The sequence below is a fragment of the Paramacrobiotus metropolitanus genome, unplaced genomic scaffold, assembly GCF_019649055.1.
Source record: "Paramacrobiotus metropolitanus isolate TYO unplaced genomic scaffold, Prichtersi_v1.0 Parri_scaffold0000086, whole genome shotgun sequence".
NCBI lineage: Eukaryota > Metazoa > Tardigrada > Eutardigrada > Parachela > Macrobiotidae > Paramacrobiotus > Paramacrobiotus metropolitanus.
In genome coordinates, this window is record NW_026570306.1 from 301,943 (window position 1) to 318,319 (window position 16,377).

Below are 16,377 nucleotides of genomic sequence, written 5' to 3' on the forward strand. Positions count from 1 at the left end.
ATTAGACCTCCACGACTTGAACAGAGCAGTTCAGCAAAACATCCGGAAGATCAAGCGCTCATGGAGTTTAAGTATTATTAATCGTAACTATTCGTCTGCCGTTTAGTATTTTACTGTGTGGACAAATTTTTAGTTTTTATATGAACAGCACGGCAAAAAACACGTCGCGGACAAGATAACCGCTCCTTATTCTGATAAGAAAAAGTATATTCTCGATCATTTTCGGCCGACGAATATTAAAATTTATCTTTTTAATTCTAATTGTCGTTTTTAACCTGTTGTCTTAAGCTGTATCGAACTGATCATCAAAACATGATACAAATAGTACATTGTAGATTGCTACTATATTATATCTATAACTGATATAAAGCTAGGGGGCCCCCTAAGAAGGTCTCCGCCCCTAGGGGCAGTACCTCCGAATCATGAACACCTCTGAACCCTGAACAAGAGACTGCGTACCGAGAGTGTTCAGGGTCGGGAGGTTCCACTGTAGTATTTTTAATGTTTCGACTGAACAGCGCCGTTACCAAATACTCACAAGTCACAACAATAATATTTTTAAATTTGCTACATTTTTTCGCCGCAGGTTACTTTGTCTTTTGGTAATAATATTTTTGCAATTTTTACGCAGTTAAAACGTTACTGTTTGCTGTCATTTTTACCACTTCTAGCTTGTATTTCGTGGTACAATTTCGTAGTGTAGCGGCTAAAGGCTTGGCTTGGTTAGCGTCGAGGCTCGAGTTTTACATAATCAAACAAGAACTTACGATGTTAATGTAATATTAATAAATTTTTGTTTTCCTGATGTTCTTATCGTTCTTTTTTTCAAAGAAAGCGCTGTCTGATTCGGACACAGGGTTAGTATGATTTCGATACAATTTTTAATAGCGACGCGATTAAGCGGCGGTTACCGCACAACCTGCTCGACGAGTGCTTACCGCTGGCGACTCGATTGCACTCCAAGTGTGACTAATCGCCGGCAAACAGACGTACGTAACCGCGCGCTCTCTTTGTTTGCCCTGCACACACTCCACCGCGCCGACATTTGTACGTACAACCAACCACGTACTGCGGCATCAGCACTTTCCAGTTTTTAAATTTCCACCGATCAGCCTCTGCATCCACTCTCTCGGTCTCCGTCATAATGCCTAATCATAACAGCCTCTTCATCTCCATCGACATTCTGCGCCGTCCACCAACGGACTTGTCTCTGTCTCTCTCTCACTCAATCGCGCGCGAGAGAGCGCATTGCGTCACCCATCGAAAAGACAGATCCTGATCGTAATCTGCGACCTGTTGCACGCGCTCTATCTGTCTCGCTATGGTTCTTTGATATCGCGATTGGCTGAAGATTTCTTGGCGTGATTATACGGATCTCCCGGGAAGATGTCGTCCAAATACGGTGACCTTTACAGTGAGACCAGTTACCAGGTGTACCATGCCAATTACGCCCGCAATGCCAAGGCCATCGGGGTGCTGTGGGCCATCTTCACCGTCTGCTTCGCCATTATCAATATTGTCGCCTTCGTGCAGCCGCAGTGGCTGGGAGATACCCTGCTCAGTCCAGGTAGGAACGTACCGGTGCGCACCGTAAAGTGACGAACTCAACAATGTCGTTAGTATATTCACTCTGAATGTGTTAAAATTTTTTAGCTGCAAGTTAATTTCACGCGTTTGTAATAACGGCATTTTTTTGAAATTTTCTTATAATATGGTGAAAATCTTTTGCTGTCGGGTTTGCTCCTACTTCTTACTGCCATTCCAGTGTATGGTTTCGTAGTGTAACGGCTATATACGTCGGCGCTTAATGGGCCAGTTCACACTTCACTGGAAAGTTTACCCAGAATGCATAAAATTCCAATACAATTAGCAAAAATTTTTTCAAAACGTTCGAAACTATACGTCAGCTTGTTGCTCATTTATTAAATCGCTATATTTGTTTTACAATTTTTTTTCGTGAAATAAAGCTTTTATTGTTTTTATTATAGTAAAAAACATTTACAGTTTTCAGAAAGTCATAAAAGACCTGTGGATCGATAAATGTCTGTATTTAGTACACAATAAAATTGAAATTGTGACAGTTTTAATTTTATCACGTCAAATTGCATGGGACGATTATTTGCATATTCAACAGTGTAAATTGATCCTATCGTTATAACGAACCACGAGTCCTTTCTTATTTTTATTTTTATTAATTTATTTCACTTCAGTTTTATCGACAAGATGCGAAAATTATATCATTCCGTATAGAGAATAGACAGGCAAATGATTTGATCGTCAGTAGGAGTGATGAATTAAGCGATATGGATTACTGAATAAAAAAAACCGGTTGTTGGCGCAAGTGATGTGTGGTATGCTAATTATGCACCGCACCGCAATGGCGCAATGTGTCGTGCTTAGCAGTTTAGCTATTTGTACGCACGCTGAGTGTGTGTGTGTGTGTGCGATTGGCTAACAGCCGTTTTTGTGTGTTGTTGGACAGGCACCGGACATTTCGGCTTGTACAAATATTGTCGATGGACCGGGATGGGCACCGAGTTGAGCTGCGATGGAACGCTGTGTAAGGCAGATTTTTCTCTTTTTCTACACATTCATAACGGCTTCATCATGGCCGGTGTATTTGAATTTGATTGTATTGTGCAGTGCATATTGAACTATTATTTAACGGGTTATTCAAAAACGGCTTCTTCTGCCAAACAGCCTCTGTTTGGAAAGCGATGAAAAAAATTCCAACGGCAAAAACGGGCCTTTTTACGTTTATTAATAACGTTTATTAATTTATAATAATAAAAACGTTTATTAATAATTAGTTTTACCTTTGGCTGCGAAGCCAGTGAAAGAAAGAAAATTTATCTTTACGTTATCGAAAAACCGGCATCGGCACGATTAAACAAGTGATTCTGTAGTGCACTGGCTAAAGTAATGGTCTGAAAGCAATAGAAAAGGAAGTTACGGTGATAAGAGTTATTTGCTTTCCTTGATATTTAATTTTTGCATCTAGTCCCATATACGTTATTTACAGATAAGAAAGAACATTGTTCGAAAAATTAATTTTTTGGTAGTTGAAAGGTTAATTAGTTTTTGTTAAGTGAATTTTCATGCATTTTTATTCATATCCTGTAGGTGCTTTTTAATTTGCCGGTCTTAGAAAACAGTACACACAGTTCTCCTCTAAACGCGCAGAAATGGTTTGCAGCGGATTTCTCCACGATCCCCAGTCATGCGTTTCGCGCCAGCACGGTGTTTATCGGGATTTCCGCGCTGATCATCCTGGTGTGTATTGTGTGTATGATCCTGTTCTTCTTCCTTCATCCGGCCACGGTCTACCAGATCTGCGGATGGCTGCAAGCATTTTCCGGTAAGCCGGAACCTTTGACAACATAGACTTCGAATTAAAAAATAGGATTAGACGTACGCAGATATTCAGAATTAATATCTTTCATTAAAATTTCATTATATGAAATGATCAGATAATGTATTTAAAATATCTCCGTGGGTAGGTGATAGCGTAGAACAGCGGCTTCATCCTCCTCCTCCTGACCTGCCCGATACATGCGCGCATTAGCTAAGATATCCCGAATTGCATACAACGCAATATTATAGATAGAAGTTTTCCCTTTTTCTCAGAGACTTGCACACATTTTTTCATTACTTGATTTATTTATAGTTTACTAAATAGTTTAACAATTTTTATTGAATTTTATGGTTTTTTTATAGCAGTTCCCTTTAAAAATTGTACGATTACATGCCACTCCGCACCGTGTTACCTAGCTGTCTCACTACATTTTTTTTAACTTTTCCAGTCTGCATTGGGAAAAATAACCTTTGTTGCGTTTTCTGTACAGCGCTGCTGATGTTCCTGGGTGTGGTGATTTATCCGTCGGGATGGGATCATCCGGTGGTGCGGTCGGTGTGCGGCAACGACGCGGTCAAATACTACCCGGGCGGTTGCAGTGTGCGCTGGGCATATATTCTGGCCATTCTCGGCATGTTCGACGCCATCGTTTTAGCCGCGCTGGCCTTTGTCCTGGGGACTCGCTACATCCGCCTCTCGGAGACCATGGTCACGACGTCGCGAGCGCCCTCTGTCTATAAAGGTAGGTATCCTTCCCCTGCAGACACGGCTCTCATAATATTATTAAGGAGGCTTTCTGCTCTCCAGATTTTATTTTCCGTTTTGACATTTCCAGACCTCGTACTGAATATCGAAAAATAGTTTATTAAATTGTTAATATTTTTTATTATCATAATTATAGCATTTAGCGAGTTTTCATAAATTATCCCTAGTCCGAATGCTACTCAGTGAACAAATACTACGTACCATGGATTCGGTGAAATGCAGTAGTAGAACGTTAGTCACAAAATTTTTATGCACGATCTCGAATCCTCCCATTAGACTTCGACGAATAGAAATTTTTGCATATGACCCAATAATATTTTTTTGCTTATAAATTTCAAAATGTTCTTTAGTAATAATGTTAGTGTGTAGTGTGTACTATAACGATGCTCATAAAGCATCTCAAGTAGAGTTGCTTCCAGGGAGCTGCAATCAACTGTTCAGGTTGGAAAAGGATATGCAAGGTCAAGAAGGATCTATTATTACGATTACCAGAATCAAGAAACACCAGTTCACTGTGCGGTCAGATCGCAGGCCTAATTATTAGAACGTCCCGTACGAACGAAAGAAGAACCAAAACTAAAATCAGGTTGAGAAACAGAATGGGGCAGAAAAGGTAGTCACAATATGGGGAGCCACGTAGACAACATTCATCCGCTTTATGTTAGTACTGTATACTGTAGAATAATAATTTACAATAATTATAATTGTATGCATTGTGTACAGGTGACATTAATTCGGCCTACACCGGCACCGGGATCCCGGCCGACGCCCAGTCCGTTGTGTCCAAGCGCTCGATGAACCTGCAACCGGTGCTGTACCCGCCCGGCCACGATCACGCCGATCATCCCGGCAAGATGAGCGAATTCACGGCGCGCCGCGACCGCTCCATCGGCAAACCGCAGACACCGCGGCTGCACGACCGCAACGACCATTTTCACCTGTAGATGTTCTCTATCTTGCAAGTGGCCAATATGTGTTCCTGTTTTATGTAGATACCGACAACTGTCTTTTGGCTTTGTTCAGCTTTATACAGCATTGAAATTGGATTTAAAATTAGTCGTTTTATAGTGGAAATGCAGTAAATCTACTGCAGTATATTACGCTGGGGACGTGCGTGATTGAAAAGGTCAGTCTTTGGCGTTCGCATGATTTTCATACCAGAAAAGAATGGAAAAAGTAAAAAGCCATACAAAAGGTTCAGGTTTAGAAAATTCCTGTAAGTTTCTACAGTTTCTTAATGGACGTTTGTAATAAGATGATAATAATAGCTGATTGCGTCAGTGCCGGGAGCCGGCGGGAGGTACAAAACAGGGAAACTTACTTTGGAAAACCCTTGTACTCTGTACATATAAACGATTAACAGTACTACAGTTTTTTATATGCTTTTTCCCTATTTTCTATTCCCTATTTAATTTTTTTTCATTTACAAAATTACGATTCACTAATTCTTCGTGAGATTATCGCCAACGTGGTAAATCCAATGAGGGAACCGACAGCGCGCCTGTATCTCGTTCGGTATGCTGCTAACTCATAGTTGTGGTTCATACTTATTAGATAACATCGAAGATCGTAGCAGAGGGGCTTTAATGAACCACCACATCTCATGAAGTTGACCCCGAAACACCACAGCGCAAAAATTATTGACACTGTAAAATAATAATATTATGCAATCTAGTGCATTTTTAATTTTTAAAGCATTTTCACAGTAATTTCATTTTCTAACCCGAAAGACCAGAAAAAATGTTTTTGGAATAGCTAGCATAATTGATACTACAAAGGAAATAGTGGCGACAATATATCGGCGTCGAAATTATCCCTATTTTAATATACAATAGTATAAAAAATCTTCGACTAATGCCGTGGAAATGGGCAAAAACGTATAAGCTGCGCAAAATTCACATAACTCGTTGCGCATAAACATACGCAGTGTCAACGCCTTTCTAAGTTTTAAGCGATTCAGAAAATCAATAACCAATCAAACACCTTCTAAGCAGGGCGCAATCCGAGGGAAACCGAGAAACGGCTGAAAAAGGCGCCGATGGGGGAATCGAACCCCGGCTACGTCGTTAGATCCGCGTAGGCAGTACCACTGCACCACGGCGCAATACGTTGAAATCCTTTGAAAGATTTTGTCCCTGTACGTGACCGCTTCTCGCTTCACAACCCAGTTAGGAAAGACCTCCCACGAACCAAACTAAATTTAATAAAAATCACTTTCAGCAGATTTCCAATCGGGAAGACATGATTACCACAAGATAGCGCCGAGTAATCTCGTTGTAAAAACCGGAAACTCCGCTGAAAAGTATCGCTGAGGCACACACCGTCGTTGCTCACACAATCCATCCACACACAAATCAAAGGCAGTTAAGATCAATTAAAAAAATTCATTTAAATTTATATACAATACAGCGATTTTATATTGGCAACAATATAACAAAGAATTCAATTCAACGGAATGTTGTCACGAGGAGGCGGGTTTGCGGGCGTTGCGCAGCTGGATGGCCTTGACGAGGATCCTATGTACATCGGGATTGGGATAATTCTGACAAAGGGGGAAAAACACAACAGAGTAAAGGTTGTAATAATTCAAAATAAATTTTATTTATTTTATTTTAAAATACAGAAAAACAGAGAAAAACCGGACAAGTAACTACGAAGAACGTAATGATGTTGCCAAGAAAATGCAGGCCATAAGGAAAAGCGAATTAATTTCTTTATTGAAATTTTATGCTCTTGGCCCTACTGTCATCGCTACATGTGGCAATACTATTACGAATTCTCGTAGTATCGTGGCCCATGAGAAACCATGGTCATCTAATGGCAACCGTGCAGGCCGCTGGCTAATGCATAATAAATACCAAAATGTAACAAATATAAATGCTTTTTTGTAGAAGAAACCCGAAAAATGTGTGAATTAATCAAGGACGGACAAATATCTACAGAGAAATGCTTATTAAAAACTGCACCAGTTAAGGAATGTGGCCACAGCAGAGCCACAAAAACAACAGTATTCTGTAATTACTAAATTTACGGCAGCACATTGAGGAATCACAGTGTTACTTGTTTATATTTAATGACTACTATTATTACTAATATTTAATTTCTAATATGATTAATATTGAGGAATGGTGGAATTATTGGATGCTGTTGTAGTAGTTTCATGGACGATGCGAAATCTCCATCCAACACCTGATCCCGTATTAAACTGTCAAAATCAACGAACTCAACAAGTCATGACCTTTGACCGAAAGTCTCAGAGTATGACAAATTGAAAACCCGGCCTACACGATCATGGCGCAGGAGATGTCGAGGAGGAAGTCGAAGTGCTGCCGATCGGCGAAGAGACTATCCCACAGGCGCAGCACTTCCGGCAGGGCGAATTCCCGGCTGAGGAGAAGGGTCAGCCAGCGGAAGCTGCGGTTACTCTTCATGACCGGTGTATTTGAATTTGATTGTACTGTGCAACTGCGTACTGGACTATTATTCAACGGCTGTTCCAAACGCCTTCTCCTGCCAAACCGTCATTGAAGATTCTCTGGTTGGGAGCCGATATGAAAAAAATTCCAGTGGCAAAAAAAACATTGTCTTTAGAATTTAACAAAAGAATAATTTTACCTGTGGTTGCAAAGAGAATTAATAAAATAATATGTGTAAAATTATACGTTACGTGTTGAGAAATATATTTTGCAGATTTTCGGTTGGTTGTTAAGGTGTGTGAGAACCGGCATCGCCATGATCTGCCAACGATTCTGTGATTTCGTAGTGTACGGGCTATTGGCAAGTTCTCGATCTCGTTCCAATACAATTCTGTGGATCCAAGCCTAAGGTTAATACTTGCGGTACTGAACAATATTATTGTCTGTCCTTCTATTTTTTTTGCATTTTAATGCATTTTTTGAATTTTGCATTATTTTTTCGGTGTCTATATTCTGAAAGAGTAATTTTTTGAGTGAATGTACATGCAATTTATTTGAATAAAAGAGGCACTTTTACCGGTATTATGTAGAAAATATTAAATAGTGTAGGCAATAATTCCTCCAAACCTGTGCATTTATTGGTTTGCAGCGGATTTCTCCACGATCCCCAGTCATGCCTTGCGCGCCAGCACGGTGTTCATCGGGATTTCGGCGCTGATCATCCTGATCTGTATTGTGTGCATGATCCTGTTCTTCTTTCTACATCCGGCCACTGTATATCAAATCTGCGGATGGCTGCAAGCGTTTTCCGGTAAGTCGGAACATTTGGCGCCATTGACATTGAACCAAAAATAAGACGTACAGAGTACGTACACAAATATTGAGAATTAATACTTTTTTAATACAATTTTAAATTGAATTCTACGGTAAAATGTAATTAAAATATCTCCTTGGTAGGCAGTAGCGTAGAACAGCGGCTTCTTCCATCTCGAAATTTACGCGTAAACGCGCCTCTTTGTTGACGTATCCCTCAACTGCAATGAAACGCAGTAAAATTAATAAAACTAAATCTTTTCCATTTTTCCATCACTGACATTTGCTCAGATTTTTTATTACGTTATTTATTAATAGCTGTTTACTAATTGATTTTAAAAATTTATTAATGAAGTTTATTGTTTTTTTTATAGGGCTTATCTCTTAAAAATAGTGTACACGGCATTCCGCACAGTGTCGCCTGCATCATTATGATTATTTTTGTCAAAATAGTGAAAATACACATAATCTGATTTTTATCTTCCGCGCTGTTGATGTTCCTGGGCGTGGTCATATATCCGTCGGGATGGGACCATCCGGTGGTGCGGTCGGTGTGCGGCAACGACGCGGTGAAGTACTATCCTAATTTTATTATTCTGTTTATTTTTATCGTTAACAGAATCACAATTATATGTGAAGTAATTGATTTTGTTTATTATTATTGTGCTATCTGCTGACTTCTGATCGTAAAAAAGTTCGTCTCAGCCGCTGCAATTAAGTACGGTGTCAGTTCGCATTTGGTGATATGTTGTAGTACGGTGGCTCACTATTCATAACTCTTTGCTTCTTATTACGATAGGAGAGCGATAACAATCCACGATCGCGATAGCGACTCTACAATGTAGATTTGGTAATTATGAAATTTTTTTCGCATACGAAGTTTTCATCCTTTTTTAGTAAATCAAGATGTAAAAAAAAGTAATAATAAGCATTAAAATCACTACGTTTGAAATTAGACTGAAAAAACCACACGCGTTTTTTATTTATAGTTGCAGAAGAATAATTAGATATTATACTTAAATTAATTAGAATTTTCATTAATTAGTTAATCATTTTATAAATTATAATTATATTATTATTATAATAACTTAACCGAATTAAAATATTATACCATTATAATTAACTTCAATTACTGTATTTGGTTATTAATGTGGATGTAAAATTGAATGTACCGTGTACAGGTGACATTAATTCAGCCTACACCGGCACCGGGATCCCGGTGGACGCCCACTCCGTGGTGTCGAAGCGCTCGACGAACCTGCAGCCGGTGCTGTACCCACCCGGCCACGATCACGATCATCCCGGCAAGATGAGCGAGTTCACGGCGCGCCGCGATCGCTCCATCGGCAAACCGCAGACACCGCGACTGCAACGGCCATTTTCATCTGTGGATGCCGCTTTGAGGATGTCGGGGCAAGTGCTCGAAAGCCGACGATGTCCGAACGGTCGCAACTGAACGGCGCCGCTGGTCGCCGACTTCCGTTGAGACAAGCCGCGCCGAACAGCCCTTTATTGAATCTTTGAACACAACAGAGCAACGCTAGTGGTAATAAACAGCAGATCGGAGAAGATCGGAGATTCAACAACAGGACAACTGGACAAGTGATGACACAGTATATTTTCATCTATATATCGCCAGTGGCCCATGTGTTCCTGTTTTACGTTATTCGTAGATACCGGCATTATCAGCCTCATTTTCTAAACTAGGCTCTCTTCAGCTTCACAAGGCATATTGAAGCTGGGTTGAAAATTATCCGTTTTTATAGTAGCTTACCTGGGCAGTATAACCGCGACGTACGGAAGAAGATTGATCAAAAGGTCAGTCATCATTTAGTTCGATGAAGTGTAATACAGGAGAAAAAATTAAAGATTATAAACAAATTAACGAAAAATTATGTATGGCAAACTGACAGAAACTCGAGAAAAGAAAGCGCCGCATTAATTACAGACGCACATCAGAAATAATTATCATTAAATTAAAAAAATATGACATAAATGAAATACAATATAAAAAATTCATAATTAAATAAAATTACAAAAGTAATTATGAAATAAAAATGAAGTAAAAATAATAAGAAATGAAAACATAAGAAACAAAGATATTTAACTAAGAAATAGAAGATCATTTGTTGCGGATCAACGAGCGTTTTCTATTAGAGCACAATACAATGTGGTTATTGTCACTGGTCCAGCGCCTGAGGTGCCCTTTACTTCGTTAACGCCCATGTACACACCGGAGCTGAACGTTAGTAAATTTAGAAATGCGATCTAGCAACAGGTGTGTATGAAAAACAACACCGAATGCGCATGCGTCGTAAGAAATTTATTAAACTAGATACGTACAGATAATACAGAAAAACAAAAGGGTCACTGAAAGATATTCATAATTGTATGGAATATGGAAGCAGAACAGCTGAATGCCATAAATAACTGTATTTACGACTAACGAGCTCGAGGTAGGTGATGACGAGGTACGTAACGGCTAGGTGGTACATTATGGCTTAAATTGGCTTTTTAGGTGATTTTTTTGTTTTTTCAGTCACTGTTTCATATCGTTTCTATTCACTTAAGTTATTCAGGATTTCTTTGTATAATACGAGTTGAAGAAAATGTGACAAAACGGATTGTAACTGTTAGCGTACGCATATGCCGCTGGGTTGCGCTGATACGCTAAAAGTCAGGCAAATTAACCATGGAGATCGTAGCACAGTGGCGAAAGTCTTAGGTCCGGTTCGTTAATCAGCCGTAAAATGCAATATTAGAATGATAATCTTATTACGCGGCCAGCAGTATTATTTTTTAACCGTTGTCATAATTTACTTTTCTTGCAGGAAAGACTAAAAAAAGCATAGAAAATCTTTTTTGAACAACCGCATAATTTGGCCATTTCAAAATATGAATTTTAATGTACATATTTATTGAGCAGTAACAGTGAAATCCAAGCGCCGAAATGGGTTAAAAATATTGATAATTCGAAATTAATATTATGAAATAAGATTATGAAGAGATGAGATATTTTGAATAATATTCATAATTTTATATATGTAATATTTCAGATATTCTTAAATATTTTATATTATAACGAAATACTTTGAATTACCTTCTAAATAATATACCTATGCAAGCATTACTTATCCGACTTCTATCTCACAGAATTTATTGCAGTATTATCGGGAAGAATTTTTGAGCGGTTCAGAAAATCAACAACCAATCAGACACCCGGTTAGCAAAAACCGCCCACCCACCAAATAAAATTAATAAAAAAACCACTTTCAGCAGATTTCCAATCGGGAAGCACATTACCACCACGAGAAAGCGCCGAGTAATCTCGTTGTAAAAACCGGAAACTCCACTGAAACGTATCGCTGAGGCACACACACCGTCGTTGCTCACCAATCCATCCACACACAAATCAAAAGGCGGTTAAGATCAATTAAAAAATTCATTTCAATTTATACTGGCAACAATATAACAAAAACTCAGTCCAACGGAATGTTATCACGAGGAGGCGGGTTTGCGGGCGTTGCGCAGCTGGACGGCCTTGACGAGGATCTTATGTACATCCGGATTGGGATAATTCTAAAAAAAAGAAAAACACAAGATTAAAACCATTTTAAATAAAGATTTAACCATTTAGAATAAGAATTTTAGCCATTTCAATTTAAAATACAGAAAAACCGGACAAACAAACAGGAAAAACGTAATGTTACCAAGAAAATGCAGGCCATCAGGAAATAGCGAATTAATTTCAATATTACAATTGTATACAATTTTTTGTTGGCTGCTATCATCGCTACACGTGCATGTGTTACTAATAATCAAACGAATAATCGTAGTATTGTGGCTCAGAAACCATGATAGCATTGTGCCCAGCATCCTGGCCGTTGGATAATTCATAATAAACACCAAAATTTGAAACTTTACTGTTTTTTATTAGAAGAAACCCGCAGTGTTTGAGAATTAACCAAGAATGGACTAGTTTTTACCGAAACGGAAATTAAATCAAAAACGGCACGAAATGAGAAATTCGGCAACAGCAGAGCAACAAAAACAAAAGTATTCTCTAATTACGAAATTTAAGGCAGCAAAATGAGGAATTAAAGACTTAGTATTAGTATTATTTAATTACTAAGACACTAAGGCGTCAAAAAGAAGAAGGCAAGTGCTATTTCATTCTTACTATGATTTTATGCAGCAAATTCAGAAATGTCAAGGAATAAAGCAGCCGACGTTTACAAATTATGGTTAAAGCGGAAAAATTCATCAAGTAAATTTAAAAAAACATATAATTACAGCCCAACCATGACATTTTCCAACGCAAATGATGGAATTATCGGACGCACCTGTAATAATTTCATGGAAGATGCAAAATCCCCATCCAACAGCTGATCCCGTATTAAACTGTCAAAATCAACAAACACAGGAGTCATCATGTCTCAGCGTGAGAAACGAAGCGGCCTACATGATCATGGCGCAGGAGATGTCGAGGAGGAAGTCGAAGCGCTGCCGATCGGCGAAGAGACTGTCCCACAGGCGCAGCACTTCCGGCAGGGCGAATTCCTGGCTGAGGAGGAGGGTCAGCCAGCGGAAGCTGTAGTACTGCGGTTTCAGGTCCAATTCCTCCAACCACGCCCACAGAACGCGGTCCGTCTGCTTTAACAGCTCCATCAAACGGTTCATGGAGCTCACTGCATACACACACAGAAAAAAGCGAATAAGTAGTCAAGAAAATAATTTGTTTAATAAAAACCGGAAGAATAAAAGAATGAGCCAAAAAAAATCTTTATGATGAGCCGCTGAAAACTGTTCTCTAATATTAGAACATCAATATCAGATTAAATGGCGCCCAGGGTAAGGGACAAACATCCACTGCACTACGTTTAACACAAATGTTAACTCGCTGCATTTTACACACACTGATTGCAACGTTAAACTAAAATCACGCATTACCTTCCAGATTAATAAAAAATCATACCCAAATTAATAAAATAAAGTTAATTAGGAAACAAGAGGCCTACTTATTTAATTCCATAATCCAGCCAAATTCCAAACTCCACAATCAAGCGCAAATTTATTTCGTTACTTTCTTACCGATTCCGCTGGCTGATTCGTCCAGGTGCTTAATAAATCGATCCCGAATTTCGCCCATTAAATTCGTAAAACAGAAAAATGTATCAGCTTCCGCGTGCTCTGAAAAACGAAAATTAATTCTTCATTAAACGGTAAACAACTCAAACAAAATGATACTCAAACTAAATGATACTCAAACTCAAACATCTTAATTACAACTTTCCTGAAAATTCTGCTAACCAATACAACAACATAAAATAAAAGCAAAACAGTTAACTCAAGAATTTCTAAAAACAAATCTAACATCAGGTGAAAAACTTTATAAAGGTGAAACATCAGCTGAAAAACTTTGACAACTGATTAACTATTATTCAAGTAACCGGAAGAATTACGCCTTTTCTTTCAGAAGGCACAGATTTTGCACAATTTCCACTACACTACAATTTCCACGATGTCTTCACCGCCCAATATCGATGAAAAACAGAATATTGCTAATATGAAATAAAAATTCGGAACCGTTGGCGAAGCGGATAAATTTAACGAGATTTACTTGCTATAATTACGTATTCGTTTACTCATATTATGTACACAACAATGTAATGGTGCAGTATACTCAATAAAGCGTCACCCAATAAAAATTTAAAAGAAATAAAAAATTTGAAGGTAAACCAACAAATATTACAAATTTTCGGAAAACGATGTGAAAAAAAATGTTACCGAATAATAATTATGAAAATGTAAAAAATATTCATAAAATGTAACAAAATCTCTAACCTCGGAAGGCGGCATCCTTATCCGTGGAAAAGGTGTAATAAATGGGCCCGATAATCTCGTTCATGCCCTGCACGTAGCTCTGGCCGGGATTGAGTTTGGCGTAGATGAAGAGCATGCGCTCCACCACCTCCCAGTGGGCCTCCTCGTTCTCCGACAGATTCTCGTACTCGGTCCGCTTCCGGCCGCCGCTGCTCATATTCCACCCGCCCGACCGGTTCTTCACCACCGCCGACCACTTGAGCACGCAGTGATCGATGCGCTTGCGCAGGTATTCCGCGGCGGCGTGCGTCTTGTGCGCCATGAGGAAGGGGTAGTCGGTGGGGCGTTGGAAGAAGCACATGTCGGGATATAATCGCCTGCACATCCATCTTTATATTTATTGTTTTCCGCTTAAATTTTTATTTATTTTTTAAAATTTTTATTTTGGACTGTTCCACATTTTTTAAGACATTTTCCGTTTTTTTTTAACACCGCTACTAATTTTCAATTTTCTCTAATGAAAGCCGAATTTCCGTCCCTCATGGCGAAAGCATAGTCATGGCACTTGCATCAGAAATGCATAAAAACAGAAAACATGAAAACCTACTGTACAAGAAAGAAACTTTTGACTTAAAATACAGGAACGCTTTTCTAAAAATTTAAATTTATTACTTCTGTTTTTGATTATTAATTTTTTTATTTTTAAATTTTTGTTTTGTACTGTTCTATGTATGTTACATTTTTTCTGCCTTTTTTAACCACGCTACTAATTTATATTTTTCTCTGACGGAAAGCCTATTTCCGCCGCTCGTTGCGAAACTACAGTCATCGCACTTGCATCAGAAATGTATCAAAAAAGAAAACAGGAAAAACGTACTAGACAAAAAAGAAAAAATTACTTAAATTACAGGAACGCTTTTATTGTAGCAACTGATCAGCTGTATTACCGTTCCAAATTGTATTCTACAAAGGAAGAATCTGGATTTCAAGTTCCACTACACTACAATTTTCCCCATTTCTGCACGCATTCAGGCACATTTCACATAGATCGCTCGTCGCAGTGGCAACTTCTAACTCATGATAACACTTAAGGCGCAGAAAAAACGAAGTTTTAATATTATTCAAATAATTTAACAAATATTTCAGTTTTACGAAATTTTAGATTTTTTATTGTGGAATATTAAACGCTGCATACCTGGCGTCTTTGTCGATCTGCATGAGCACTTCATTATCCTTGAAATACGCGCTCCAATTACTCTGCGGATTGGGATTCAGCGGCTGTAAAAATCTCCAATAAATCACAAAATTTTCCTGATAATTTTCCGCGTTTTTTACATGATCATCACACGTGATATCCTGCCGTCCATCACTGGGAATCTCGTGCTCGCCCGGATAAATAATCATCTCCTGCACCCACTGCATGTACAGCTTCCTGCAGTCCGAAAGCAACAGGTTGACATTTTTTGTTCAACTTTTTCCCGGATTCTCTTACCTTTGACGATTTAACGTCGATTCCCAATCCGCACGCTTCGGTGGGAGGTAATTTAGCATCACCTGAATGAAGAAAAAACAGCTGATCCATCAGAAAAATGTATTCATAATTAAACACCGCGCACGGCTGCTGGATCTCTGTACGCCGTTACACAATTCTGTTCAGTCAGTACAGGGAAATATCAACTTACTTTCCAGCATTTTGGGCGCAGGCCAGATTCGTCGGGAACGCCTTCAAAAAATCGGTTTCCGTATAGAATCCAACATGAAATCGGTAATTTAAACGTGGAAAATGCAAGTTTAATCAACCTTGAAAACAAGCTGCACGCAGTTCATCCATGTTGATGCGCTCGTCGGCCAAGATGCGCTCCAGATCCTCCGTTCTGGAACGGTGCGCCATTGCAGTCCGCGCTAATTTACGAGATAAATCATAACAGTGACACTATCATAACCGAAAAATAAAATCCCCGCAGCAATCACAAGTTCTTAATCATAACCCTGTAACCTTTTTCCACATAATTTAGGGAAAATCTAATTAAATGCCATATCAAATTAGGAAAACAACTGCAGAATCAACGAAAACAAATCCAAAGTGAAAAAAATCAAAACAAATAATTCGGAAATTCGAATTTTGGACGTCTGAGCTGTAATGGCGCAACGTCTGCAGTTCCCTGTATAATTTGTGTAGGTTGGTCTGTACAGAGCCGCTGTACA

At 38.8% G+C, this 16,377-nt stretch overlaps 2 protein-coding genes and 1 pseudogene across 2 annotated transcripts; 2 read left to right on the forward strand and 1 right to left on the reverse strand.

Moving 5' to 3' along the window:
* The first annotated feature begins 1,143 nt into the window (after window positions 1-1,143).
* Window positions 1,144-5,303, forward strand: LOC129596106 (LHFPL tetraspan subfamily member 3 protein-like). The gene is made up of 5 exons (XM_055493288.1): window positions 1,144-1,567; window positions 2,483-2,560; window positions 3,197-3,358; window positions 3,846-4,097; window positions 4,844-5,303. The coding sequence occupies exons 1-5, from the start codon at window positions 1,387-1,389 to the stop codon at window positions 5,062-5,064; spliced, it is 894 nt and encodes a 297-aa protein (XP_055349263.1). The 5' UTR covers window positions 1,144-1,386; the 3' UTR covers window positions 5,065-5,303.
* Window positions 5,304-7,549: 2,246 nt separating this feature from the next.
* On the forward strand, window positions 7,550-9,805 carry LOC129596124 (uncharacterized; annotated as a pseudogene).
* Window positions 9,806-11,489: 1,684 nt separating this feature from the next.
* LOC129596087 (TBC1 domain family member 13-like) lies at window positions 11,490-16,304 on the reverse strand. Its single transcript, XM_055493260.1, has 10 exons — window positions 15,973-16,304; window positions 15,855-15,895; window positions 15,665-15,726; window positions 15,508-15,604; window positions 15,368-15,450; window positions 14,194-14,549; window positions 13,441-13,539; window positions 12,812-13,037; window positions 12,693-12,750; window positions 11,490-11,928 (listed from the first exon to the last, which is right to left on the reverse strand). Exons 1-10 carry the CDS (start codon window positions 16,061-16,063, stop codon window positions 11,848-11,850), a joined length of 1,194 nt encoding a protein of 397 aa, XP_055349235.1. The 5' UTR covers window positions 16,064-16,304; the 3' UTR covers window positions 11,490-11,847.
* Between the last annotated feature and the right edge of the window lie 73 nt (window positions 16,305-16,377).